This window comes from Sceloporus occidentalis, unplaced genomic scaffold (assembly GCF_023333645.1).
Source record: "Sceloporus occidentalis isolate IW3139 unplaced genomic scaffold, rSceOcc1.0.p SCAF_3, whole genome shotgun sequence".
Taxonomy (NCBI): Eukaryota; Metazoa; Chordata; class Lepidosauria; order Squamata; family Phrynosomatidae; genus Sceloporus; species Sceloporus occidentalis.
The window spans coordinates 120496928-120519362 of record NW_028316983.1 but is presented as its reverse complement, the minus strand read 5'-3'; the positions used below and the strand labels follow the sequence as shown (position 1 = coordinate 120519362).

The window sequence follows — 22435 nt, the reverse complement described above, 5'->3', positions numbered from 1 at the left end:
TTGTCAATGGAGAGTTTTCTTTGACTTTGTATTGCTTGGTTAGCTTTTTGTGTTTGTTGTCTGGTGTTCATTATACTCGTTTCCTTTAAAGCAAAAAGGATAGGGACCTCCACCACTCAGAGAAAAAGGCTTAAGAGAGAATAGCGAAGGGATGAAATATGTAATTAGGACCACTGGTAGAGCAACAGTAAATTACCCAAATATCTTTCAAATATTAGGTATTATCTTCCTTCAAATCTAAATATAATTAGTTGTTTTCTAACTATATTCACCATTCAATTTCAATGCAAATCTTCTTTAACAAATAATTCTTCCCCTCTAGGAGTGTATACCCCTTTTAAGTGTTGGGATATCTTTACAGTATTTTCTTTTCTTTCTTTCTTAGTCTTTCTACTGAGTTTTAATAACCTCTGTCCACTTTATTTCTGTTTTTTCTCAATTACTATATGACCTCTTTCCCCAAATTCCTCCAATGTTCTTCCTTTCTCTCCTTTACTTGTTACTTCCCTTCACTTCCCAACAACAATAAATCCTCCTTTTATCTCTTATACTCCTATTATTTACTCTTCTATATTCACCACCGTTATTTCACTTTGTTTTAATTCTTATTCCTTTTGTCCATTCTTCTTAAGTTGGCTCTACAGTGTCTCCGTCCTCCTTAATCCTCTTTCCTCCTTCCGTCTATTTTCCCTTTAAATATATCTTTTAACTCCTCCAATCAACCTTTGTTTCTTTATCTCTCTTTCCCCCTCCTTCCTTCTCCTCTCACCCTGTATTCACCCCCTTTTTTCTCTTTGTTATTTCTTATATTGTCCTTTAACACTCTATCCCATCCGTCTTAGTTCCTTGTCAGTCCTCCAGTCACATTTGCTTTACCCCTCTGTCCGCTCCTATTTTATTCCTTGTCAGTCCTCCAAACACGCTTCCTTTATCCCTCTGTCCGCTCTTACTCAATTCCTTATCAGTCCTCCAGTCGCGTTTCCTTTGCTTTTCTGTCCGCTCCTTCTCGATTTCTTGTCTGTCCTCCAGTCGCGCTTGCTTTGCCCCTCTATCCGCTCCTCCTCGATTCCTTATCAGTCCTCCAGCCGCACTTCCTTTGCCTCTCTATCCTCTTTTTCTCAATCTCTTCCCCTTCCTTCTACCTCACTTCCTTTGCCTTTCTATCCTCTTCGTCTTCGTTTCCTCTCAGTCCTCCAGGGGCACTTCCGTCGACGCTCTTGTCTTCTCCCTCTTCTATCTTCCTATTGTAAACATCCGCTTCACTCCTTCCTTCCCCCGCCCTTCGTGAGGCCCCGCGCCGCTGCACAGTCTCCTCTCTGCTGCTGTCTATCTCCCACGTTTCTTTATCTTCTCCCAGGTGGGTGCTCAAGGTCGGTGTATTAACTCCTTCGTCTCTTATATCCAGATTGAAGTTTAGTATTTCATGGGAAAAGTGAGGTCATAGATTTCCAATAAGTTCAATTAGTCCAAAAAAAGTTCAAAATAATCCAATCCAAAGGTATCTTTTCAATTCTATATCTTCTTCGCAACTAGATATTTGTCTTTATATCCACAAGATATTTAACATAGAGATCTCTAGGCGCTTTCTTTCTGTATCCTCTGTTCCCATGTGTGTTTTGAAGTTGTTGTTTGAGGGGGATTTGAAAGCCTTAGTACTAAAAGTTTTTCTTTGAAATGTTGTCTAATTATTAGATTGGTGGCAACTCTGTGCGATCTAGTCGCTTCTAGCCCAAAACTTGCGTGGATTGCTCTCACAGACCCCTGTTATGGTTTCTTCAGTCTTGCCCACGTAGCGGTCAGACTTACTTCTTCTGAGGAAATCCTCAGTCCATACACAGCAAGGGTCCTCCATCGAGCCCCCTCTGATTGCCCTGACAGTCAGGGCAATTTCCTAGACTTGCAGAAGAATCTTCCTAAGTCCAGGGCACTGTTTTGGGTGAGACGTCTCTGCAGCTGCCTCAGAGATCGTCTTAGCGAGGCGCCATCACAACCGGAAGTCCCGAAATTTGGCCTCACTTATTAAGTACGTAACACTGGCCTCTATTGTCATGTGCTCTTTCTGATTAACCTCCAGCTGCACCACAGAACCATTTGTAATAGGGAAACAACACTGGACAGTAATTTTGCTATTAACCCAGCACTGGCAGTTTTTTAAAAATGGCACTGTTCATACAAAATCTGGCAATAGTTAGAAACGGTTTCAATTTGGTTTTGTGTCCATAAGTGCCGACGACCAATCAGCTATGAGAAAGTCTTCCTTCCCTACAGTTTGTGGGAAAGTTTTCATGTATTGTCTTGTCAAAAGACAGGGATAGGAGACTTCCATTTTCAGATGACAAAATTATCAGTCCAATGGTGACGGTGGTGGGAAGCAGTGATCCATGCTAGCAAGTCAAAACCCATTTGTTCTGCTGGTTAACCCCCACATGTCGACCAGGCCACCAAAAACAGAGTAGATTAGACTGGATTGTGGATGTGCATCCTCAAATGATTAAATTGCCACTAAAATGGGAGACAGTTGCTCCAGTGTGGTAAAGGATGGGCCCATGGAATTGTTTTCCAGTTACTGAACAGTTACAAGACTGGTACTTGGTTCAACAAAATACATACATTGTTCCTATACAGTTAAGAGCAGATTAAACTCCCTTTTCTAACTTTCACCTGAATTTATGTTTCAGCCAACACTCGCTTGAGGGAGAAAGCACTAAAACACCTGCACAGAAGCCAATAGAGCATGCATAAAAGAGGGGGGGAAAAGGAGCGGTCTTATGGTACTTCTAAATTGAGGTTATATGCATTAGAACCTGCTTCCTCAGATGCTTTTGCATATTAACAATAGCAATAGCAAGTAGATTTCTATACCGCTTATCAGTGCACTTAAGCACTCCCTAAGCATTTTACAAAGTGTAAGCTAATTGCCCCCAACAATCTGGGTACTCATTTTAGCGACCTCCTCGGAAGGATGCAAGCCTGAGTTGAGCTTGAGCCCTTCGCTGGTATTGAACTCACAGCCTTATGGTTTGTGAGTGAGTGGCTGCAGTACAGGAATTTAACCACTGTGCCACGGAGCCAAGATTTGAAGCTTATAAGGCTGACTTTTGGCTGCAATGTCAGGTATTTTGGGGTGAAATTTGGGGCACAAACAGAAATGGATGAAGTGGCCAGTGTAATAATAATAATAATAATAATAATAATAATATAGTTTATTTGTATTTCCTGCCTCTCCCTATGGATCAAGGCGGGCTGACAATTATAATAATAAAAATACAATTTTGTATAAAATACAGCATAAAATCATGACATCACATTAAAATCAGTATATCATCATCTAGTCCATTTAACATTCTCTCAGTGGGATGTCCCTTTATGTTTATTTACAGAAGATCTGGGATGTAAGCCCGCCGGAAGAGATCCATCTTAATTGCTTTCCTAAAGGCTTCTAAGGTAGTGATAAGTCGGCTCTCTTCTGGTAGGCTATTCCACAGTTTAGGGGTCATGACAGTAAATGCTTGGTGGGAAGTTGATATCAATCTGGTATTTGGATAATCCAATAGATTCTTCCCAGATGTTCTGAGAGTGCGGGGCGGATTATGTAGGGAGAGGTGTTCCTTCAAGTAACTCAGGCCCAAACCATGTAGGGCTTTAAAGGTAATAACCAACACTTCGTACTGCGCCTGGAAGCTAATTGGTAGCCAGTGAAGAGATTTTAGTACAGGTGTAATACGATCAGACCTAGGTGTTCCTGTGACCAGTCTGGCTGCCACATTTTGCACCAGTTGAAGCTTCCGAACTTGGTACAGAGGTAGCCCCATGTAGAGCGCATTACAGAAATCAAGACGAGAGATTACCAGTGCAAGTACTACTGCTTCAAGGTCCTTTCGAATCCAGGTAGGAACACAGTTGGCATATCAACCGAAGTTCATATCAGGCACCAGGCATCTACCTGAGATGATAACTGTAGAAGTACCCCCAAACTGTGTACTTCATCCTTTAGGGGAAGTGTGACCCCGTCTAGGACAGGTTGACATATCTTCGTCCCTGGACTTGGCGAACATATTTCTAGTACATCCATTTTCCCTGGATTCAATTTGAGTTTGTTTTCCCTCATCCAGCCCATTACTGACCTAAGGCAGGCATCCAGAGGAGAGATGGCATCCCTAGTTGCTGCATCAGTCGGAGACATAGAGAAGTATACTTGGGTGTCATCAGTGTAGTGATAACACCGCATCCCATGTCTCTGGGTCATCTCTCCCAGTGTGTTCATGTAAATGTTTAACAGTGTGGGGGACAGGATGGCGTCCTGAGGGACACCAGATGTCAGCTCTCTTTTAGCAGAGCAGCTGCCCCCCCAGCTCCACCATCTGGAATCTACCCAAGAGGTAGGATTGGAACCACTGGAGCACAGTGCCCCCAATGCCTAACTCCCTCAGGCATTCCAGAAGGATACCATGGTCAATGGTATCGAAAGCTGCTGAGATGTCCAAGAGCACCAACAGGGTCACACTTCCCCTGTCGATGCCCAGACGGAGGTCACCGACTAAGGCGACCATGGCTGTCTCAACTCCGTATCCCGTCCTGAAGCTGGTTTGAAATGGCTCCAGTGAACAAGCAAGAGAAGCAGAAGCAAAGTTCCCAAAGCAGCTAACGCAGCGGAAAGAAGGAACTGGGGAAAGAGCGGGAACGCAAGGGGCTTATAAGGGATGGGCGGAGCTACCGCCAAAAAGTTACAAAGTTAACTTTGCCCAGTGATTCTAGAAGTTTTCCAAGCAGAACTGCGCAGGCACAGTACAACCCATTTGTATGTATTCGCAGATGACCACTCGAAGAAATACTGTTACAGGTATGCAACCTCTCCTTATTTATACACACACTGTATGTATGTATGTGCATGTGTATATATATATATATATATGTGTGTGTGTATTTATATATAAACATATATATATAAACATACACATTGTATGTATATGCATGTGTGTGTATATATACACTGTATGTATATATAGATGTTTGTGTGTGTGTATATATATATATATATACATACTGTGTTATATATATGTGTGTGTATATATATATAAACATATATATATAAACATACACATTGTATGTATATGCATATGTGTGTGTATATATACAATGTATGTGTGTGTATATGTGTGTGTATATATACACTGTATGTATATATAGATGTTTGTGTGTGTGTGTGTATATATATATATATATATATACACATACTGTGTTATATATATGTGTGTGTATATATATAAACATATATATATAAACATACACATTGTATGTATATGCATATGTGTGTGTATATATACAATGTATGTGTGTGTATATATACACTGTATGTATATATAGATGTTTGTGTGTATATATATAAACATATATATATAAACATACACATTGTATGTATATGCATATGTGTGTGTATATATACAATGTATGTGTGTGTATACACTGTGTATGTATATATAGATTTGTGTGTGTGTGTATGTGTGTATATATATATATGTGTGTGTGTGTGTAATATATATATTTATACACACTGTATATGTATGTATGAGTGTGTGTGTATCTACACTGTGTGTGTGTGTATCCATTGTGGGCTTTTGAGATTCCTATCCCCTGCTGGGTCTGTATGGCTTGCATCCCACTGAGGGAGGAAAGTGGCATAGGAATCCTGGGAATAAATAAACAAAGACACTGGTTGCAATAAAGTTTTTTATTCCCTTCCCATAAATCTATGCGTTTGTGATCAAGACCCCGCCGTTCTTTCGCAGAGTCACGTGACTCCGGATTATTTGTCTTTAAAAGCTTTGAGAACTGCCTGCTTAAAAGGAAAGCTTTTAAAAAAACTGCCGCGACCCTTGAACCCGGAAGGAATCCGTGGCGCTGCGGCCTGTGTGGGCCTCTCCACTCGGAAAGCGCACCCGGAAGTTGCCCAGAGGAGAGGCGCCTCTTCCATTACGTTTCTCTGAAGCTTCCTGGAAGAGCGCAGCTCCCTATTGCCTAGGAGCGGAGGGCGATAGTGACGGAGGCGGCGGGGAAGGGAGAGGGAGGAGCAAAGCCCGGTCTAGGACTGCTCAAGGGGCGGGGCCTGGACATGCTCCTCCCACCAGCCAGCAGCAGCAGCAGCAGCAGCATCAGGAACCCTCCCTAGGCCCCGCCCACCGCGTCGCGCCACTCTGCTGCTCCTAGGATCCAATATCAGCCCTCGGAATGGAGGAGGTGAGGAGAGGGGCGGTTGGGCCCCCGGGAGCCTCAGTGCGCATGCGTGGGTTGAGTTGAGGAGAGGGCTATGGCGCCTTGTCTTCATCTGAGGCCTTTGTGAGGGGAATAAGGCCAGGAGGGGAAGCAGGGTCTTGCCATCACCGGAAGAGGAAGTTGGGGTTGGTAGCCTCCAGGGCTGCAGGAATAACCCACTTCGATGCCCCTTTCACCGGTTTTATTAATATGATCTCTCTAGGAATCTCTAGGCCCTCCGCCAGTGCAACTCTGTGGTCAACAGCCTCTGCCAGACACTGACCATAGAGTTGCGCTGGAGGAGCTACAAATGCCTAGTGGAGGGCTCTCTAGGAATCTCTGGGTCCTCCAATGGAACTCTATGGTCAACCTTAACCAAAAGTGGCACTGAAGGGCCTAGAGATTCCTAGAGAGAACAGCCCACTAGGCATTTGTAGCTCCCCAGTGCAGCTCTATGGTCAATGTCTGGCAGATGTTGACCACAGAGTTGCACTGGAGGACCTAGAGATTCCTAGAGAGGTGTCCTCTCACATAAAAACCTGGTGCTTTTGTTATTAGTGGTTTCCCCACATTCGTGGGGGTCCTGTGCCCCTGACCAAAGGTGAATGTGGGGGACAAGTGTAATGAGCGCAGAGGGGGAACATTTTTGGAGACCTCAGTTTTCATATGGATACTGAGCACTAGTAGCTCTATGTGCCATTAATGCTAACTCTAAATTAAACTATGGCCTGTTACAGACTGCCAAAATAAAGCTGCTTGGGGTCTCTTTGGAGGTATGCTGTTTAAATGATGCATGCAACCTAAGAATCCAGAAACTGCACCAAAGCTGCCCTCCAGTGCTTAGGAATGGAGTGTGGCTTTGGCGCAACCTCCGGACTCTTAGGACCCATGCATCATTTAAATAGCATACCTCCAAAGAGACCCCAAGCAGCTTTATTTTGGCAGTCTGTAACAGGCCTGTGTGTTCTATTGTACTTTGCTACAAGGCCAACACAGCTATCTCTGAATATGTTTTCTGGGTGTAAGATAACTCATTTTAGCTGCATCGGGGGAAACCTAAAGAGAGGGCCAAGGGAATGGGACTTGGCTATTTGAGGTTTCTACCTCCAACAATGACCAAAATAAATTATTGACGATACCTCCAACAAAAGTAAATTTCACATGTTTTAGCAAAAGAGCACGTAATAAATGTTTCCTCATGCAAGAACATGGAAGGCTTCATTAGAAATCCAGTGCTCTCTGCCTATCAAGGGAACTTGTAGCTTCATCAAGGATGGAGGCAACTTGGATCTCGAGAGAAGCGTTCTTTTTTGTCTTAGTGGAACTTAAAAATTATTTGTTTCTTGGAGTACCTACAAGGCCAGAAGGAGGAGAGGCCCATCTGCATGGATTTCCTTCCAGAACCATTTGAACTGAGAACAGCCACATCTTGACAAAATCCAGGCTTGAGACTAACATTGCCATAACCCCCCCCCACCACCACCACTCCTGTCTGGTTTTAACACCTTGCCTGATGAAGCAGCCAATGGAGCTTTGAAAACTAGCAACATGTATATTGTGTATTTTGGTTGGCCCAATGAAGGTATCACTGTGACGTTGTTGTACCTTGCTATATGGCCAGCATGGCTAATCTGGATATGTTTTATGTGCCATTGTGAACACTTAATTGGTCCTAATTAACACATGATATTACTGTCCCTATGAATTTAGTTCTAAAATACCAATATGGCAGTCTTGTTTTTGAGCAGTGTAGAAAGAAATAGTATCTATCTATCTATCTATCTATCTATCTATCTATCTATCTATCTATCTATCTATCTATTTTTAAAGCTGTTTAGAGGATAGGCGGCAGATAATATGTTCTCTTTGGGGATGTCACCTCTAAGATTTAATAATAAGGCATGACTGGCTTAATATATATTACGTCATCAAGTCAAGAAAGAGGTGCAGATTTTTGCTCTTTCAGTGCATGTTCATTTTTGACCCATCAAACTGCATTTGTTTGCAAACAAAACAGCCTTTAGCAGTGTGGTGCTTTTCTGGATTCTTCTTTAAATAAGAAGCATCGCTTTGAGAAAAGGAGCTTTAATCACTTTTGTGGGTCACGTGGTAATGAATTCTCATCCAGAACAGATGCTTTGGACTACAGGTAACACAGTCTCTTACTATTGGCTGTGTGGTCTGGAACTCTGGGAGTTGAAGTCCAAAATATCTGAAGGGCCAGAGTTTCCCCACTGCTCTCTTTGAAAGGAGCATGCAACTATCTGCATTGAAACAGTATTTGCATTATAATTTTGTGCATTCATATGGCTCAATAGCTGGTGCGGTTTGCTGACATCTGGTTTGTTGCAATGTGCAAATCTGTCTCTGCTTATAATGCATTGCTGATTGAGCAGCAACATTGTTGCTTTGCACAATTTGAACACATATGCCAAGATCCTGCATCATCAGTATAAATATGATAATGAACTTCTGTCATGCTCTGCATGAAAACTTATCTTTCAAGCTCAAATAAAGTTTTTCTAAGCCACTAGAGATCAGGGCTGTGGGAAATGATATCTCCTGTGGTGTCCTTTCTCAACTGACATCTTACTGCTGGAAGGGGTTGGACATATCATCCTTCAGCACCCTACTTGCCATTACTCCAGACATTCTTTTGGTTGGTGTGGCTTTTCAGATGGGCCTCTGGGTGGTATTAGTGGTCATGACAATGGTGGCATGGTTCTAAATGTGAATTGCAATATTTGCTGCTGCTGCTGTTGTAGTTAGCTACCTTCAAGTCAATTTTTGACTCATGGTGCTCCATGAATGAGACACCTCCAAGCCCCTCTGACCTCAACTGCTCTGCTCAGGTCCTGCAGGCTCAGGGCCATGATCTCCTGAGTCTATCCATCTAGTCTTCCCTCTTTCTACTGCCCTCCATCTTTCCTAGCATCATTGTCTTTTCTAATGAGTTGTGCTTTCACATGATGTAACTGAAGTTTGACAGCCTCAATTTAATTATCTTGGCTTCCAGAGAGCATTTGAGCTTGAACCCCTGACTTTTTGTCCCTCTACGGTATCCTCAGCACTCTTCTCTAGCACCAGATCTCTTCACTATCCAGTTCACACACATCCATACATGGCTATGGGAAATATGATGGCTTGGATGATCCTAACCTTGGTGTTCAGTTTTAAATGTTTGCTGTGTCTTAAGTCTGGCTTTAATCCATATGGTGTAGTGGTTTGTGTATTGGACTAGAGCTCCAAGAAACCAGATTTTGACTCCTCACTCAGCCACAAAAATCCACTGGGTGAGTCACAACCTCAGAGGAAAGCATGGGTAAATTTCCTCTGAACAAATCTTGCCAAGAAAAACCCATGCTAGATACATCTTAGAGTTGCCATAAGTCAGAAATGACTTGAAAGCACATGAGAAATGGCTTATGACATTGACATCATAAATAGGAACCAGATCCCAGCCAGTCTGTAGAAACAACATTGGATAAGGGCAGTAAATTGCTTCTTTCACACCCAAGATTGGGAAAATTAAAGTTGTAATTATTTTCTGAATAAACCGTACTTCTAATATACAAAACAAGATAATGTTATGCCAAATTAAGTTATATATGTTGTATTTTACACGTCCAAAGTAACAAAGTGACTTTCAGTGTGTAAAGGGTGCTAACGTTACACCCCCACCATTTTTCCAATTTTTTTTCCTTTTAAAAAATGGGAATCCCCAGCCACCAGTTCAAAATGTCCAGAGGTTCTACATTTCTGCATGGCAGAGGGATGAGTGACTTTTGCAAGAGCCCACTTGCTGAGAGCTTTTGCAATCCAGCTTGAAGGCCATATTGCCAGCTGCCCTCTCTAATGCAGAGAGAGAAATTATCAGCTCTTCTCTTGACCGCCTTAGCTGAATGAAATCGAGCATCTGGACATATCCTGTAAATTGAATACATTTTTATTTGTGTTCTTTACTGCCCTGGAATCAGCTGCTGATATGATTTATATAGGTGAGTCACAGTTTATGCCAGGGTTGTGTTCCTGGACTCATAATGTAAATTGAGACATAAATGAGTGGCGTACTTCTGTAGGGAATCACTGGAGACTAGAGAGATGTGTTCTGGCAACAGAAGTAGGTGCAAAGTTAGCAATTTTACTCACCTCACCAGCAGTTTTAGAGAAACCCTTTCCTCCCAGCTAATAAAACAGCAGTTGCTCATCCCCACCCCACCTAAGCAAGGAGGAAAAAAAAAAGATTCCAGTTTCTTCCTCCATGTTCAACTTCTAAGCAGGCAAAGGAAACTCCTTCCAGCAGTGCCAGGACTACAGGTGCTTTCTTCCTGTATGCACTGTAGATGAGATTTTTATTTATTTCTGGAGAAAGGTAAGTGCAGTGTTGCACTTGGGGAATTGGGGAAACACAAATTGATATTTGCATGTACTTTTTATGATACAAACAGATCAGTATTTAATGAGGTTGTATGCCCACTGTATTCCATGCAGCTACAGAAAGATTTGGAAGAGGTGAAAGAGCTTTTGAAAAAGGCATCACGAAAGAGACTTCATGATGTTTTGCTGGCAGAAAAGAGTAAGATAGAGCGAGAAATCAAGAACCAGCCACCAGTTAAACCAAAAACAGAGGCATCTGAAGAAGAAAAGCCATCACTCACAGGATACACAGTCAAAATCAATAATTATGGTAGGAGGGATTTCCATATGCTCTTTATATTGATGCAGAATGTCATAGCCGTCAGTTCCCAGTACATTGCTTATATATTATTTTATTGTTACCTTTCAAGGAAAATGCTACTTCTGATGGTTAGCATTTTTTTAAAATCCATGAATCACACTTAATTTATGAAAAGGTAAAATTGATGTGCAGAAGAGATGGCCATAATATTATTAATAAAATATTGTATTCCTATGTCATTCACAAGGTTATTGTGTATGGCGGGGTACAGACAGCAGAAAAGGGGCGGTCCACAGCCGCCCCTTTTCTTGTTGGGTTGGAGGCAGGGCAGCCTCACTGGCAGCCCCTGCAGTTCCAACCTGGCACTTTGCCAGGCTGTGGGAAAGCTTCTCTGTGGCCTGGAAAGGGGTTGTCCATGGGGCTTCATGCCCCATGGACACCCTGACAGGCACAGCCAGAGGAGAAAGGGGCCACTCGGCCTCTTTCTCCCTGGCTTCATTCCTGCAGCAATCTAGTTGCCGTGGGAACGAGGCACCCTCCCAGAAAGAGCTCCGTTTTGGAGCTCCTTCTTGCGCCGCAAATAGGGCGTCGTAAGCACCCTCCAGTGGTGCAGTGACATCAGGCGCGCACCAGTCCACTTGGATGTGGTGCACACGTGACGATATTGTTGCGTGCTGCATATGGACGCGCCATGCCAAGATGGCACCCTCCATACATAGTAGGGCTGTGGAGTGTGCGGTTGCTGCGCGCTCCCCAGCCCAACTGTTGGCCCCAGCACGGCGCTTTCGCGCTGTCTGTACTAGGCCTATATTTGAGATGCCAGTGAAATTACCAAAAGTTCTAGTAGTTGTAGTAGAGCTTCCACATTGGCTCTCTGACTAGCAAAAGCAAAATAGCCTTTAAAAGCTAAATTAAACAAATAACATACCACATTTATTTAATGTATGTATGTCAGGTTGCAGAAATCAATACAGAACTTGGATTTAAAGTTCATACAGTCCTCATGAATAAGCATTACCCTGTTGATACTTCAATTGATTTTTATGGTTCTTCTATTGAAGCTTAAGTAGCTGTTGAAATAGTTTAGGAATAGTTCATGATTATCTGCAAATCAAGAATAAATGGAGGTGAGAACTGGTATTCCCATGGTACATCCTTGTACAATGAAGGAATTATCATATCTAAGGTTGAGAGAGGAAGCAAATTTGTAAGACCCCTGAAGTGGGGTGCAAGAGCAGGAGTAGGTCTTTTAGTGAACATTAGAACCCCCTTCCTTTCCCAGAAACAAGTTTGTTATATTGGATTAAGTGGGGACGCTGCATGAGGCACGTGTGTGGCACTTACTCTCGTTGTAATAGACCAATGATCCCCAAACTTTGGTTTTCCAGGTGTTTTGGACTTCAGCTCCCAGAAGCCCCAGCCAGCTTGGCCAACAGCCAGGGATATTGGAAAGGGAAGTCCAAAACATCTGGAGGACCAAAGTTTGGGAATCACTATAAATAGACTTTAGTTTATTATGCTTAGAATGTGATATCTGGGCTGGCCCTCAGACATACATTAATAGTTGCCATATTCAGACAGTCAAATGCAGTTATGTGAAATTAGTGTGGTTTCTACCTTGCATTTCTGCTCAGCATTTCATTGCTTCTCATACTTCTGAAACTGATTTTAAATGTATTTGTGACCATGGTGGGATCTTTATAGCTTACATGTAGATTGGAAAGGAACCCCCAATTTTCTTCACCTAGAGAGTACCTTTAGGATTCATGTATGTAACATATGGCTTTCTTTTAATCACTATAGCTTGGGATCAGTCAGACAAGTTTGTGAAAATCTACATCACTTTAAGTGGAGTTCAGGATCTTCCAGCAGAAAACGTGCATGTGCAGTTCACAGAAAGGTGGGTGCTAAACATCACAAAGAACAGATCTGACAGTTCTGATAATGTTTTTATTCGTTTTCTTTTCATTCATACTCATGAGATTATGTTTCAGAAGCTTATGAAAACCTCAATTTTTCCCATTCTGATATTTGTATATGTGGAGAATATCAATTTACAAGGTCATTCATCATGGTCACAAGATTTGGCTTGGCTTATTAGCCAAGTCATTACATTAATTGTCACTGACCCTTCTATTCTCCACGTCTGATAACATGTGCAGAGAAGTGCTGGGGCAGGGGGAGTCCTCTGGCTGAAGGTCAGAAGGGTAAGGATCCCTATTTCTCCATGGCAGTGAGACAAAAGAGAAGTGGATTCCATCTTACAGGCCATGTTATCCAACTCCTGCAGCTGGAGTCTCTGTCAAAAGTGCAGTGGGAGGTGTGGACCTCCTGCTTTCCATGGGAGGAAAAAAAACTGATTTCAGTCACCCCATGGCGTGCGTGCTCCTGCGGCGTGCACACCTATATTCAAGCCAATAGGGCTTGAATATATTTGAAACTCCATTTTCACAAGGGGGTCCAGAATGGATCCCCTGCGAAAAAAGAGGGGTGACTGTATTTCACTGCTCCAAGAATTTTACAGGAGCAGCTGTGATATACAGTGGATCCTTGTTATACGCTGGGGTTTGGTTCCAAGATACCCCGTGTATAACAAAATCCGTGTATGCTCAAGTCCCATTAAGTATAATGACATAGCAAAATGGTGTCCCTAATAAAAAATGGAACATCAAGGTAAATTTATACTTTTTTGGAACAGTTTCAAACCGTGTATGCTTAAATCCGTGTATAAAAAATCCGTGTATAAGAAGGGCCGACTGTATTGCTAGTACTTCTGCAGAAGCAACACCACTAGCAGATTTATCAAATCCTGGTTGTTGTCTTGTTCCTGGGGTGGATACTATTGATTACTAGTAAAGACCAGAAGATACAAATAGAACTTGGATTTATTCTGATTCTGTTCTTCAACTCCATGGTAAATCCCTTTGGTAATGTTGGAATGGAAAACCCTGGAAAAATAATTTTAATACATCCATAATTAGCTGACATTATCTCAAATAATATGGCTGGGCTTTCTAGGTAATGTGAAGTACTTTTCAGTATTTTTCCAAAAGGTTTGCTTTTTCCAGTGGAATAAACTGGATTTTATATCTTAATTAGGTTTCCCTCTCATTTCATGTCACTTTTTTGTGTTTTGTAGGGGATTTTAACAGTGCATTCATGCCCCCCCCCCCCACCCTTTTCTTCCAGGTCATTTGATCTACTGGTAAAGAATTTAAACAACAAGAATTACACCATGACATTCAACAACCTTCTGAAACCCATCTCTGTGGAAAGCAGCTCACGGAAGGTTGGTGCATCTCATCCTGTGAATGCTAGCAACAGCGGAGCGTTGCTATGATTTTAACATTTTTGTTTCCTTTATATATTTCTCCTGGCAAAAACACATTAGGCTCTTACTGAAACAGAGGGTGACCTCTCTCTAAAAGCCCCTTACAGAAACATTCGTTTTCTCATTTCAGTAAAGACAACAAACAAAAAAGGGGTAATAATGGGCCATGATTCTTACTGAAGTGATAAACCAGTTGAGACTGCTGGGTCTCATTGGCTCAGGTGTTTCCCTCGCAACAGAAAGATTACTTCAGGGAAAATGGGTCTACCCTCATTCACATCACTTAGGTTCTTAGATTTTCACAGACATTGTTGGATTGGAGAGGGATAGGAGGGTTCCTGCTTCCTGGGTGCAGAAAAATAACATACATTTGTCAGTAACTGCTAGAACTTGTTGATGCTTTCATGTTTCAAACATTGTTTGATGCAGAGATGATCCTTAGGATATCTGTATTGTAACCTTGCATTTTCACTAATTAATACCACCTGTGAACTTTCCAAAAACAGAAACGGACGTTTACATACAGAGCACGTGTTCTGTACTGAGTATTAGCAGTTGAAATAAATGTTTTAGTAGAAATAAAGCCAAAATGCATTTTTAAAAACCTGAAAGCACTGTATTCCATTTCAAGGCATTAATAACCACTGCACATAAATCCCTTGCCCTCCCTTTGATATACTCTACTTCTTTCAACACCTTTAAAAAATAAAGGTATTCTGAGTCTTTCAAATGTAATAGACATCTATTGTAATTCCCTCATATCTCACTTGTTTGAAAACTTGTACTGCTGCTTTCCTTCTCTTTAAAGGTCAAAACAGATATGGTCTTGATATTATGTAAGAAGAAGAAAGAGGAAAAATGGGAGTGCTTAACACAGGTTGAAAAAGAGACTAAAGAGAAAGAGTAAGTGTATCTTCACTTTTGTTACTTCACAAAATGGCTAGAAACATGAAACCTTGCTAACTCAGTATTCAACTAGAATTGTATAAAATGCTTGGAGGCTAGTCAGGCTTTTGTTGTCTTGCTAAGTGTAGTGATCTAGAAACTACATAATTTCTACTTGTAATATTGCAGAAATATTTTTACTGCTAGTTTTATGCCCCTGAGAGATGCAAAAGCTGGTAGCATTTATTGCTGCATGTGAGGAGCAGAGTGCTATCTACACTTAAGACTGTGCTGAATTCTAGATGGTAAGAAACTTGTTATGTGTCCTGAGAAGATCATTAGCTTCCCAAAACCTGTAAAAAAAATACATGGTTTTCAGTAATGCCAACTTTTTGTTCTTTGTGTGGCATTGATTTTTGAAGCTGTCAAATGTTTTTAGAAGTGTTGGCAAGACTGTCTCAAAGGAACTTTAAAGTATATACTGTCCTGTGCATGGTAGTCTTTTCCCACTTAAAGATGTCTAGGCATTTAAAAATCTGTTGTGTTTGACTGGCTTGGAATGTATTATAATATATATAAAAAGATCAAGTTTATATAATGTCTGAACTTCCCCCATTTCCTTTCCTTGTTAGATGTAAGCTCCCAGACATGGGAGTAGCTCGGGAATCGGACCACAAGAGAAGTTGCAAAATTGGGAAGCAGGGTTGGGGGAAACAAGTCTGTAATCCAATCCTAACCAACTTTTAATATAAATCTTGCTAATTTTCCAATAAAACTTATTTTGATTTGCATATATGCGGGATTATACCATATTACTGAAGAGTAACACAGTGCAGTACAACCCCTGTATCCACTTCACTGGTACCTGCAGTTTGACTTATGCACATCTGAAAAAATTAAGTTCTCTCTAAGCATTTTTGGGTACTCCGGTGGGATTCTGTGGTATGCTTCTGGTGAAGTTGACAATAGAGGTGCATTGGAAGACCTAGAAATGCCCAAAGGTGTTCTCTCTAGGAATCTCTAGTTCCTCCACTGTGACTCTGTGGTCAGCTTCCACCAGAAGTCACTCAATAGGGTTTCATGCTTCCACACAGTTCAGGAATGTATCCCCTGCGAGTTGTACTGTACAGTAGGCCCTCCATAGCAGCTGTCTAGCTGTCTTTGGCTTGGAGCATCTGCCGCTAGCCCCACTCTGCATAAGTCAGAGGCAACATGTACATGCAGCCATGCAGATGCATGCACATCACTGTCCATAGACTTATATGAACTTGAGATCCCACAATATTTTGTATTGGCATATATGCCAATGGAGGGCCAACTGTAGCCTTTGTTTGTTTTTAAATCATGTGAAGCATGCCAAACTGAGGGTATAACCAGTTATAATTTTCTGTGAATATATCTGCTTTAGGAAAGCTTCCTATGACACATCAGACCCTAGTGAGGGATTGATGAACCTTCTCAAAAAGATGTATGCAGAGGGAGATGATGAAATGAAGAGATCAATTAACAAAGCCTGGGTTGAGAGCAGAGAGAAGCAAGCAAGAGAAGAACTACCAATGGATATCTGAACAAGAAAAAGTTAAAAGACAAGGCTAGCCATCATAATGTGCATTTTTCTCTTTTGATGCAATGAAATGAAAGTGTTGTGTTTACAAAACCATCTTCAAAACAAAGACTTTTAAGTTCTACATTTCAGGTTGGAGATGTGGAAATAAAACATGCTATTAATATGTTATGCTATTCTTAAGGCTTTGGTTCTTGGTGTTTTTGAGAAACAGCCAATAATAAGTTAAATTAGCTTGAATGCATGTGTATATTGTGTGAAACTGATGTCAACTTGAGTTCATTACAGGAAAAGGTAGCATATATATGTAAATGATAAATAAAAAGCTGAAGCAGAAGAAAGTTTCAACTCAGACTTGTTAACAGAAAAAAATACATTTAAGGACAACTTTGAGTTGCAGTGTTAGACCAAGCAAGCCAAAACACTGCTTATCAGATTCTTCAGCCACTGAGGGTTATAGTCTGTTGAAGCTTCTTGACTAGATGACATTCAAATAAATACAAGGGTATGCAGTCCCATCACCCCTAACTGTTGGCTATGCAAACTAGAGCATTTGGCAGACCAACCCACCCCATTAAGCATATGACTTAAACTCCTGCTGAAACGGATAATTACATTGGATAATAGTTTCTTGGTATCGCAAAGAGCGAAACAGATCATTCTTATTCTGATACAGCGTGGTGATATAGCATGGGAATGCTCGCAGGCTGAACAAAATGTGAGTATCCCTGCCATAGTCAAAAATTATACTCCCCTTAACCAAGAACCCTGCATTTTAGGGCTTGTAGTTGAACACTGCTGCTGCTTTGGTCTTTTACTGAAAAAATCATTAGCAAAGTCCCTGCTATACTTAACCCCTTATTTCTAATCACTGTTCTTGTACTGTGCTCTATGACATGTGAGTGCTAGCTCCTTCTGTTGCCCTTTGAATAACCTAATCAGAAAGATGTAGTAACTAGAGTTATCTGAATATTCTGTATGAGCTAGTTTGATTACATGTGGTGTTCCTTTTTCAGGTTTGTTACAGCACATTGCCCTGAAATACATACATCTAGTTTACATCCTGACATTTAAACACAGACAAATTTGAAATTTATTTTTGTGTCACTTTTATGATATAACTGTGGTTTGACAAGTCTTGACAAAATTGAACAAGTCCATTTCGGTATAGCAGTTATACACCATGGTGTAGTTGTCATTTCCTTCTCTTTGTATGCTGCAAACTAGAGATTCTGGGAGTTCAAATGGAACTTAGTTTTGTCTTCTTTGAAGAAAAGGATTGTTTGTAGCTCACCACATCGCTCTTTGTACTCCAGAGAGCTGGCCATGGTCAGCCAGATGACGGAAGACAATTCTGCTGAGCCGCCATCGCCACACCACACCACGTGGACGGGATGTCAGAACACATCTATTGCGTATCCTCACAGGGCAGCTGTCACGGGGCAAGGCAGCAATCTCTTTATCTGCAACTTCCTGGGAGAAAAAAAAATTAAATGACAATGTAGAATTATTATTAGTGTCTGAATAGCTGGATCTCTTTAACACCATAGCAAAGAAATATGATGCAAAGTTACTAGCAAAAATGAGCTTTCTGTTCCTCAGCACACAAGTTTGAGTTGAATCCGCTATAGGTTAAAACTGAGCGAGGTACTTTTTATCCAAAACTGGTATTGTTCATTGTGGTCTTCAAAAAGTTTCTGTTCTAGTAAGATTCTGGAATTTCACACAATTCTAGACTGCCTGTATTACATGGCCTTTTAGGATAGCCTACCCCACACAAGAACTAAAGCACTCCTTCTCAATGAAAGAGAGCAGACCACAAGCTAAATATGAGTCAAGAGTGTGATGAGGCAGCCAAAACTGTCAATGCAATTCTAGGCTGCACTGACAGGAATATAGTGTCCAGATCAAAGGAAGTAATAGTGCTACTGCATTCTGCTTTGGTCAGTTCTCGATGGAATACCATGCCCAGTTTTGGTCATCACTGTTCAAAAAGAATATTGACAAGTTACAACATGTCCAGAGAAGGGGCAACCAAGGGGTAATTCACACTTACTTTTTTTTAAAAAACAGATTCGTATCTCCGTACCAATTCAGAATCGGTTCAGTGTTCCCACTACATTTATAGCAATTGAATCTCTCCCTCCCATTTTAATACTGCTGCCATTCACATTTGCCACCATATCAATTTAAGATGGAGACACCTCAATTTCCGGGAACAATACAGTGCGATCTGAATCGATTCCATAGTGTGGTCACACTACTGAAGATGCAGATCTTTAAAAATGAACAGCTAAGGGGTCTGGTGCCAAATGCACCGGATTAAGCGGGCTTTTTGGCTGGTCCCACCCAAAATGCACTGAGTGCAGTTGGGGTGAGTGTGAACTTCACAAAAATAAACTGGTTCCACACCATTTTTTTCCCCGTAGAGTGAATGGGGCCCAGGATGACCAGAGGTCTGGAAACAAAGCCTTATGAGGAACTGAGAGTGTTTAGGCTGGAGACTCTCCCAGGAGGTAATGTGACAGTCTTACTTAAATATCTGAGGGCTGACCTATAGAACATAAAGCAGGCTATTTTACTGCTCCAGAAACTAGAGTATGACTAGAATATGGATTTAAATTAAAGAAAAAGATTCCACTTCAATGCTAGGAAGAACTTAGTGACTTGTAAAAACAGTTCAGCAGTGGAATGGACTGCCTCAGAGGATGGACTCTCCATTGGAGATCTTTTAACAAAAGGTGGGTGGCTTTCCCTCAGGAATGCTTTATTCCTGTATGGAGGGTTGGATTAGATTGCCCTTCCAATTCTGTTCTTATGAAAAGGGCCTGCTGTGAAACAACATGGACTCTCAGAGTAAAATATAAAATAAGATTCCCAGGCAACTGGTAGGTTTCCACCAATCCACAATGCTGAATCCATTTAATACCTACACCATTTTTACACCTACCTGGATATATCCACACGGATTACATTGCAGATTGTTGCTTACTCAAAAATCTTTTTGTCACCTATGTTGTACTGCCCAGTCTATGGAATTAATAGTCCACTAGAACACTATATTCCACACAGATACTGGAAAAACTTGTTAAAAGATGCAAGATTTTATTATTATTATTATTATTATTATTATTATTATTATTATTATTTCTGTGTTGGGAACACTTTTATGTTGCTCTGTTTTTTGCAGGTAAAATAGCAATCACTACTATTTCCTTCAAAGCCAAAAACAACGGTGTGGTTGCTTAGGTTTTGTGAATGTTGAAAACTGGGTAAACGGGATATATATGTAGTTTGTAGTGGAAAATTAATAATGGAATAAAGAGATGTTAATCGAGTGGAATACTAATTCCTGTTTAACAATATTGGAATGCAGTTTTTTGCAATCTGTAATATACACTCATTCCTTCATATTTGCGGATTTGATTATTCACAGATTTGATTATAAGAATTGCCTGAATCCACAGGCAATGTTCCCTCTAGGCATATCTAAGTCCTCTAGAGCAACTCTATGGTCAACGTTAGCTAAAAGTTTCACTGAAAGACCTTGAGATTCCTAGGGAGAAGACTCCACTAGGCATTTGTATCTCCTCCATTGCAGTTCTGTGGTCAGTGTCTGTCGGACGTTGACCACAGAGTTGCAGTGGAGGACCTAGAGATTCCTAGAGAGGTGTCCTCTCAGGTAAAAACATGGTGTTCTTTGTGATTTGCTGTTTTTCCATATTCACAGGGGTCTTGTGCCCATAACCCTAGTGAATAAGGGGGGACAATTATAGTTTTATTACTGGGGGGCAGAGGGAATAGCTCCACTCCTGGCATTTAGAATACCTTGAGCAGAGCCCTTTTCTTCTTACCTGCAGTTCTTTAGGCAAAATCTTGTTTTTCCGAAGGGCGTTCAGCCTCAGCCTCTGGTCTGCGTATTCAAAGGCCATTTTCCTTCGCTTCACGTCGCGGAGCATCCGCCAGTCCACATAGTAACTCCTTACTTGAGCAAAGCAGGGCAGGGAAAACACCTGTTAGAACAGAACAAGTTTAGGGCGCAAGTTTGGCACAGCTTGGTTCAAGAAACCGAGGGTCCTCCAGACATTCATTCAGGCAGTTTTCGTTCTTAAAAACCCATTTTGTTGTGTACCTTCAAGTAATTCCCAATTTATGGCGACCCTAATTTGGGAATGGCTTGAAGGCAAGGTCTACTCAAAGGGGGGCTTGCCTTTGTCTCCCTGTGAGGCTGAGACAGTGTGACTTAACCAAGGTCACCCATTGGGTTTCCATGCCCAAGCAGGGATTTGAACCCAAGTGAGTCACAAATCCTTTACTCATGAGTCTGACAACGCAGCCTGGGACACAGGAAGCCAAAGGAGGGCACCTTAGGGAGAGGCGAACTAGAATTCCCAGCCAGAACTACAAATCCCAGAATTCCACACGACACTCAGGTTGCGTAAACAACCCGTTATTTAAGCAATGCGCGCACAGTCTACATAGCAATAGCGGCATCCCTCACCTTCCTGGAAGCCAAAGCTCCCGCGGCCGCCATCTTAGCTGCTACTTGCAACTGCGCATGCGCCACAGGTACACAGCTGCCCTATGCGCCATAAGTGGGCTGGAAAAAAAGGGGAGGAGGCGAGTGCGCCTGCGCGGAGAGTGGGGGGGGGGGTGGCTGAGGTAAACAGTGCTGCTGCTGAAAAAGAGCAAGGGCTGGCTCAGTCCAGGAGAGCTTGAGGGGATTCCAGAGACAGAACGCACTGCAGGAATAATCCAGTTTGAGACAGCTTTATTTGCCCTGGCTCAGTGCTAGGGAATTATTCTGGGAACTGCAGTGTTTGTGAGACAGCCTTCTCTGTTAGAGAGAGCTCTCTGGTGCCACAATTAACTACCATTCCCAGGATTCCCTAGCATTAAAGCAGTCTCAAACTGGATTATTTCTGCAGTGTGTTTTGGATCACAGTATTCCTGCACTAAACCACATTGAAGAGGGAGGTCCCTGGAGGTTTATAGGCAATAATGTCTCCCCACATCCAAGACCTAGCCTCTTTTTCTTTTATGTAATCTTTAAAGTATAACATAATATCTGTTCCAAAAATCCATTCCATATGACACACATACAGTCACATCCACACCGGTCATCTCCACCCTCTTCCCTATTCTCTTCTCCCTCTTCTCTGTTGCTTCTAATACACGGTTATTTTTATCCACAGATTCAAGAATCCACAGCTTGAAAATATTCAAATAAAGTATAAATTCCAAATAGCAAACCTTGTTTTTGCCGTGTGATATAAGGGGCACTGTTTTGCTATGCCGTTATATTTAATGGGACTTGAGCATCCACGGATTTTGTTATCCACTGGGGATCCTGGAATCAAAACCCAGTGGATAACAAGAACCCATTGTAATCATTTCTGTCTTCCATTCTCCTTCAAATACCTTTCCTTGTTTCCTTTCCCTTCCATCTTACTCCTACCTTCTCTTGCATGACCCTCTCTTCTCTTCTTACCTTTTATTCACTACTCCTGAGGACCTGTCCTCCATTTCAGCCTTCTGCCCAGCAGGAATTCCAAAATGTCCTCCATTTTGACCACAGCTAAGAAGCAGGAGTCTTTCATTTCTAGGAGTGTTTTTAGCTTTTATTTAGCTACGTCCTACTTTTTTTCTTTCTTTAATGCCTTACATTTTGCAGTGCCTGGACCTCTTTGGGGTGAGGACATCTGGCCACCCTGCCTCACATTCCCCT

The 22435-nt window shown here is 41.7% G+C and overlaps 2 protein-coding genes across 4 annotated transcripts; one reads left to right on the top strand and one right to left on the bottom strand.

The window, feature by feature from the left end:
* The first annotated feature begins 6022 nt into the window (after positions 1-6022).
* Positions 6023-16878, top strand: LOC149316643 (calcyclin-binding protein-like). Of its 3 annotated transcripts, none has more exons than XM_089515976.1 (6): positions 6023-6234; positions 10741-10936; positions 12731-12827; positions 14117-14216; positions 15067-15161; positions 15776-15890. In XM_089515976.1, the coding sequence occupies exons 1-6, from the start codon at positions 6226-6228 to the stop codon at positions 15888-15890; spliced, it is 612 nt and encodes a 203-aa protein (XP_089372102.1). In that variant the 5' UTR covers positions 6023-6225. The 3 variants fall into 3 exon arrangements, with proteins under 3 accessions (XP_089372102.1, XP_089372100.1, XP_089372101.1); XM_089515974.1 differs by lacking the exon at positions 15776-15890 and adding an exon at positions 16552-16878 and having other exon boundaries at positions 6043-6234; XM_089515975.1 differs by lacking the exons at positions 6023-6234; positions 15776-15890 and adding exons at positions 7608-7831; positions 16552-16878.
* Positions 14853-21288, bottom strand: LOC149316642 (small ribosomal subunit protein uS14m-like). The gene is made up of 3 exons (XM_089515977.1): positions 21209-21288; positions 20562-20720; positions 14853-18180 (listed from the first exon to the last, which is right to left on the bottom strand). The coding sequence occupies exons 1-3, from the start codon at positions 21239-21241 to the stop codon at positions 17998-18000; spliced, it is 375 nt and encodes a 124-aa protein (XP_089372103.1). The 5' UTR covers positions 21242-21288; the 3' UTR covers positions 14853-17997.
* Positions 21289-22435: the final 1147 nt, after the last annotated feature.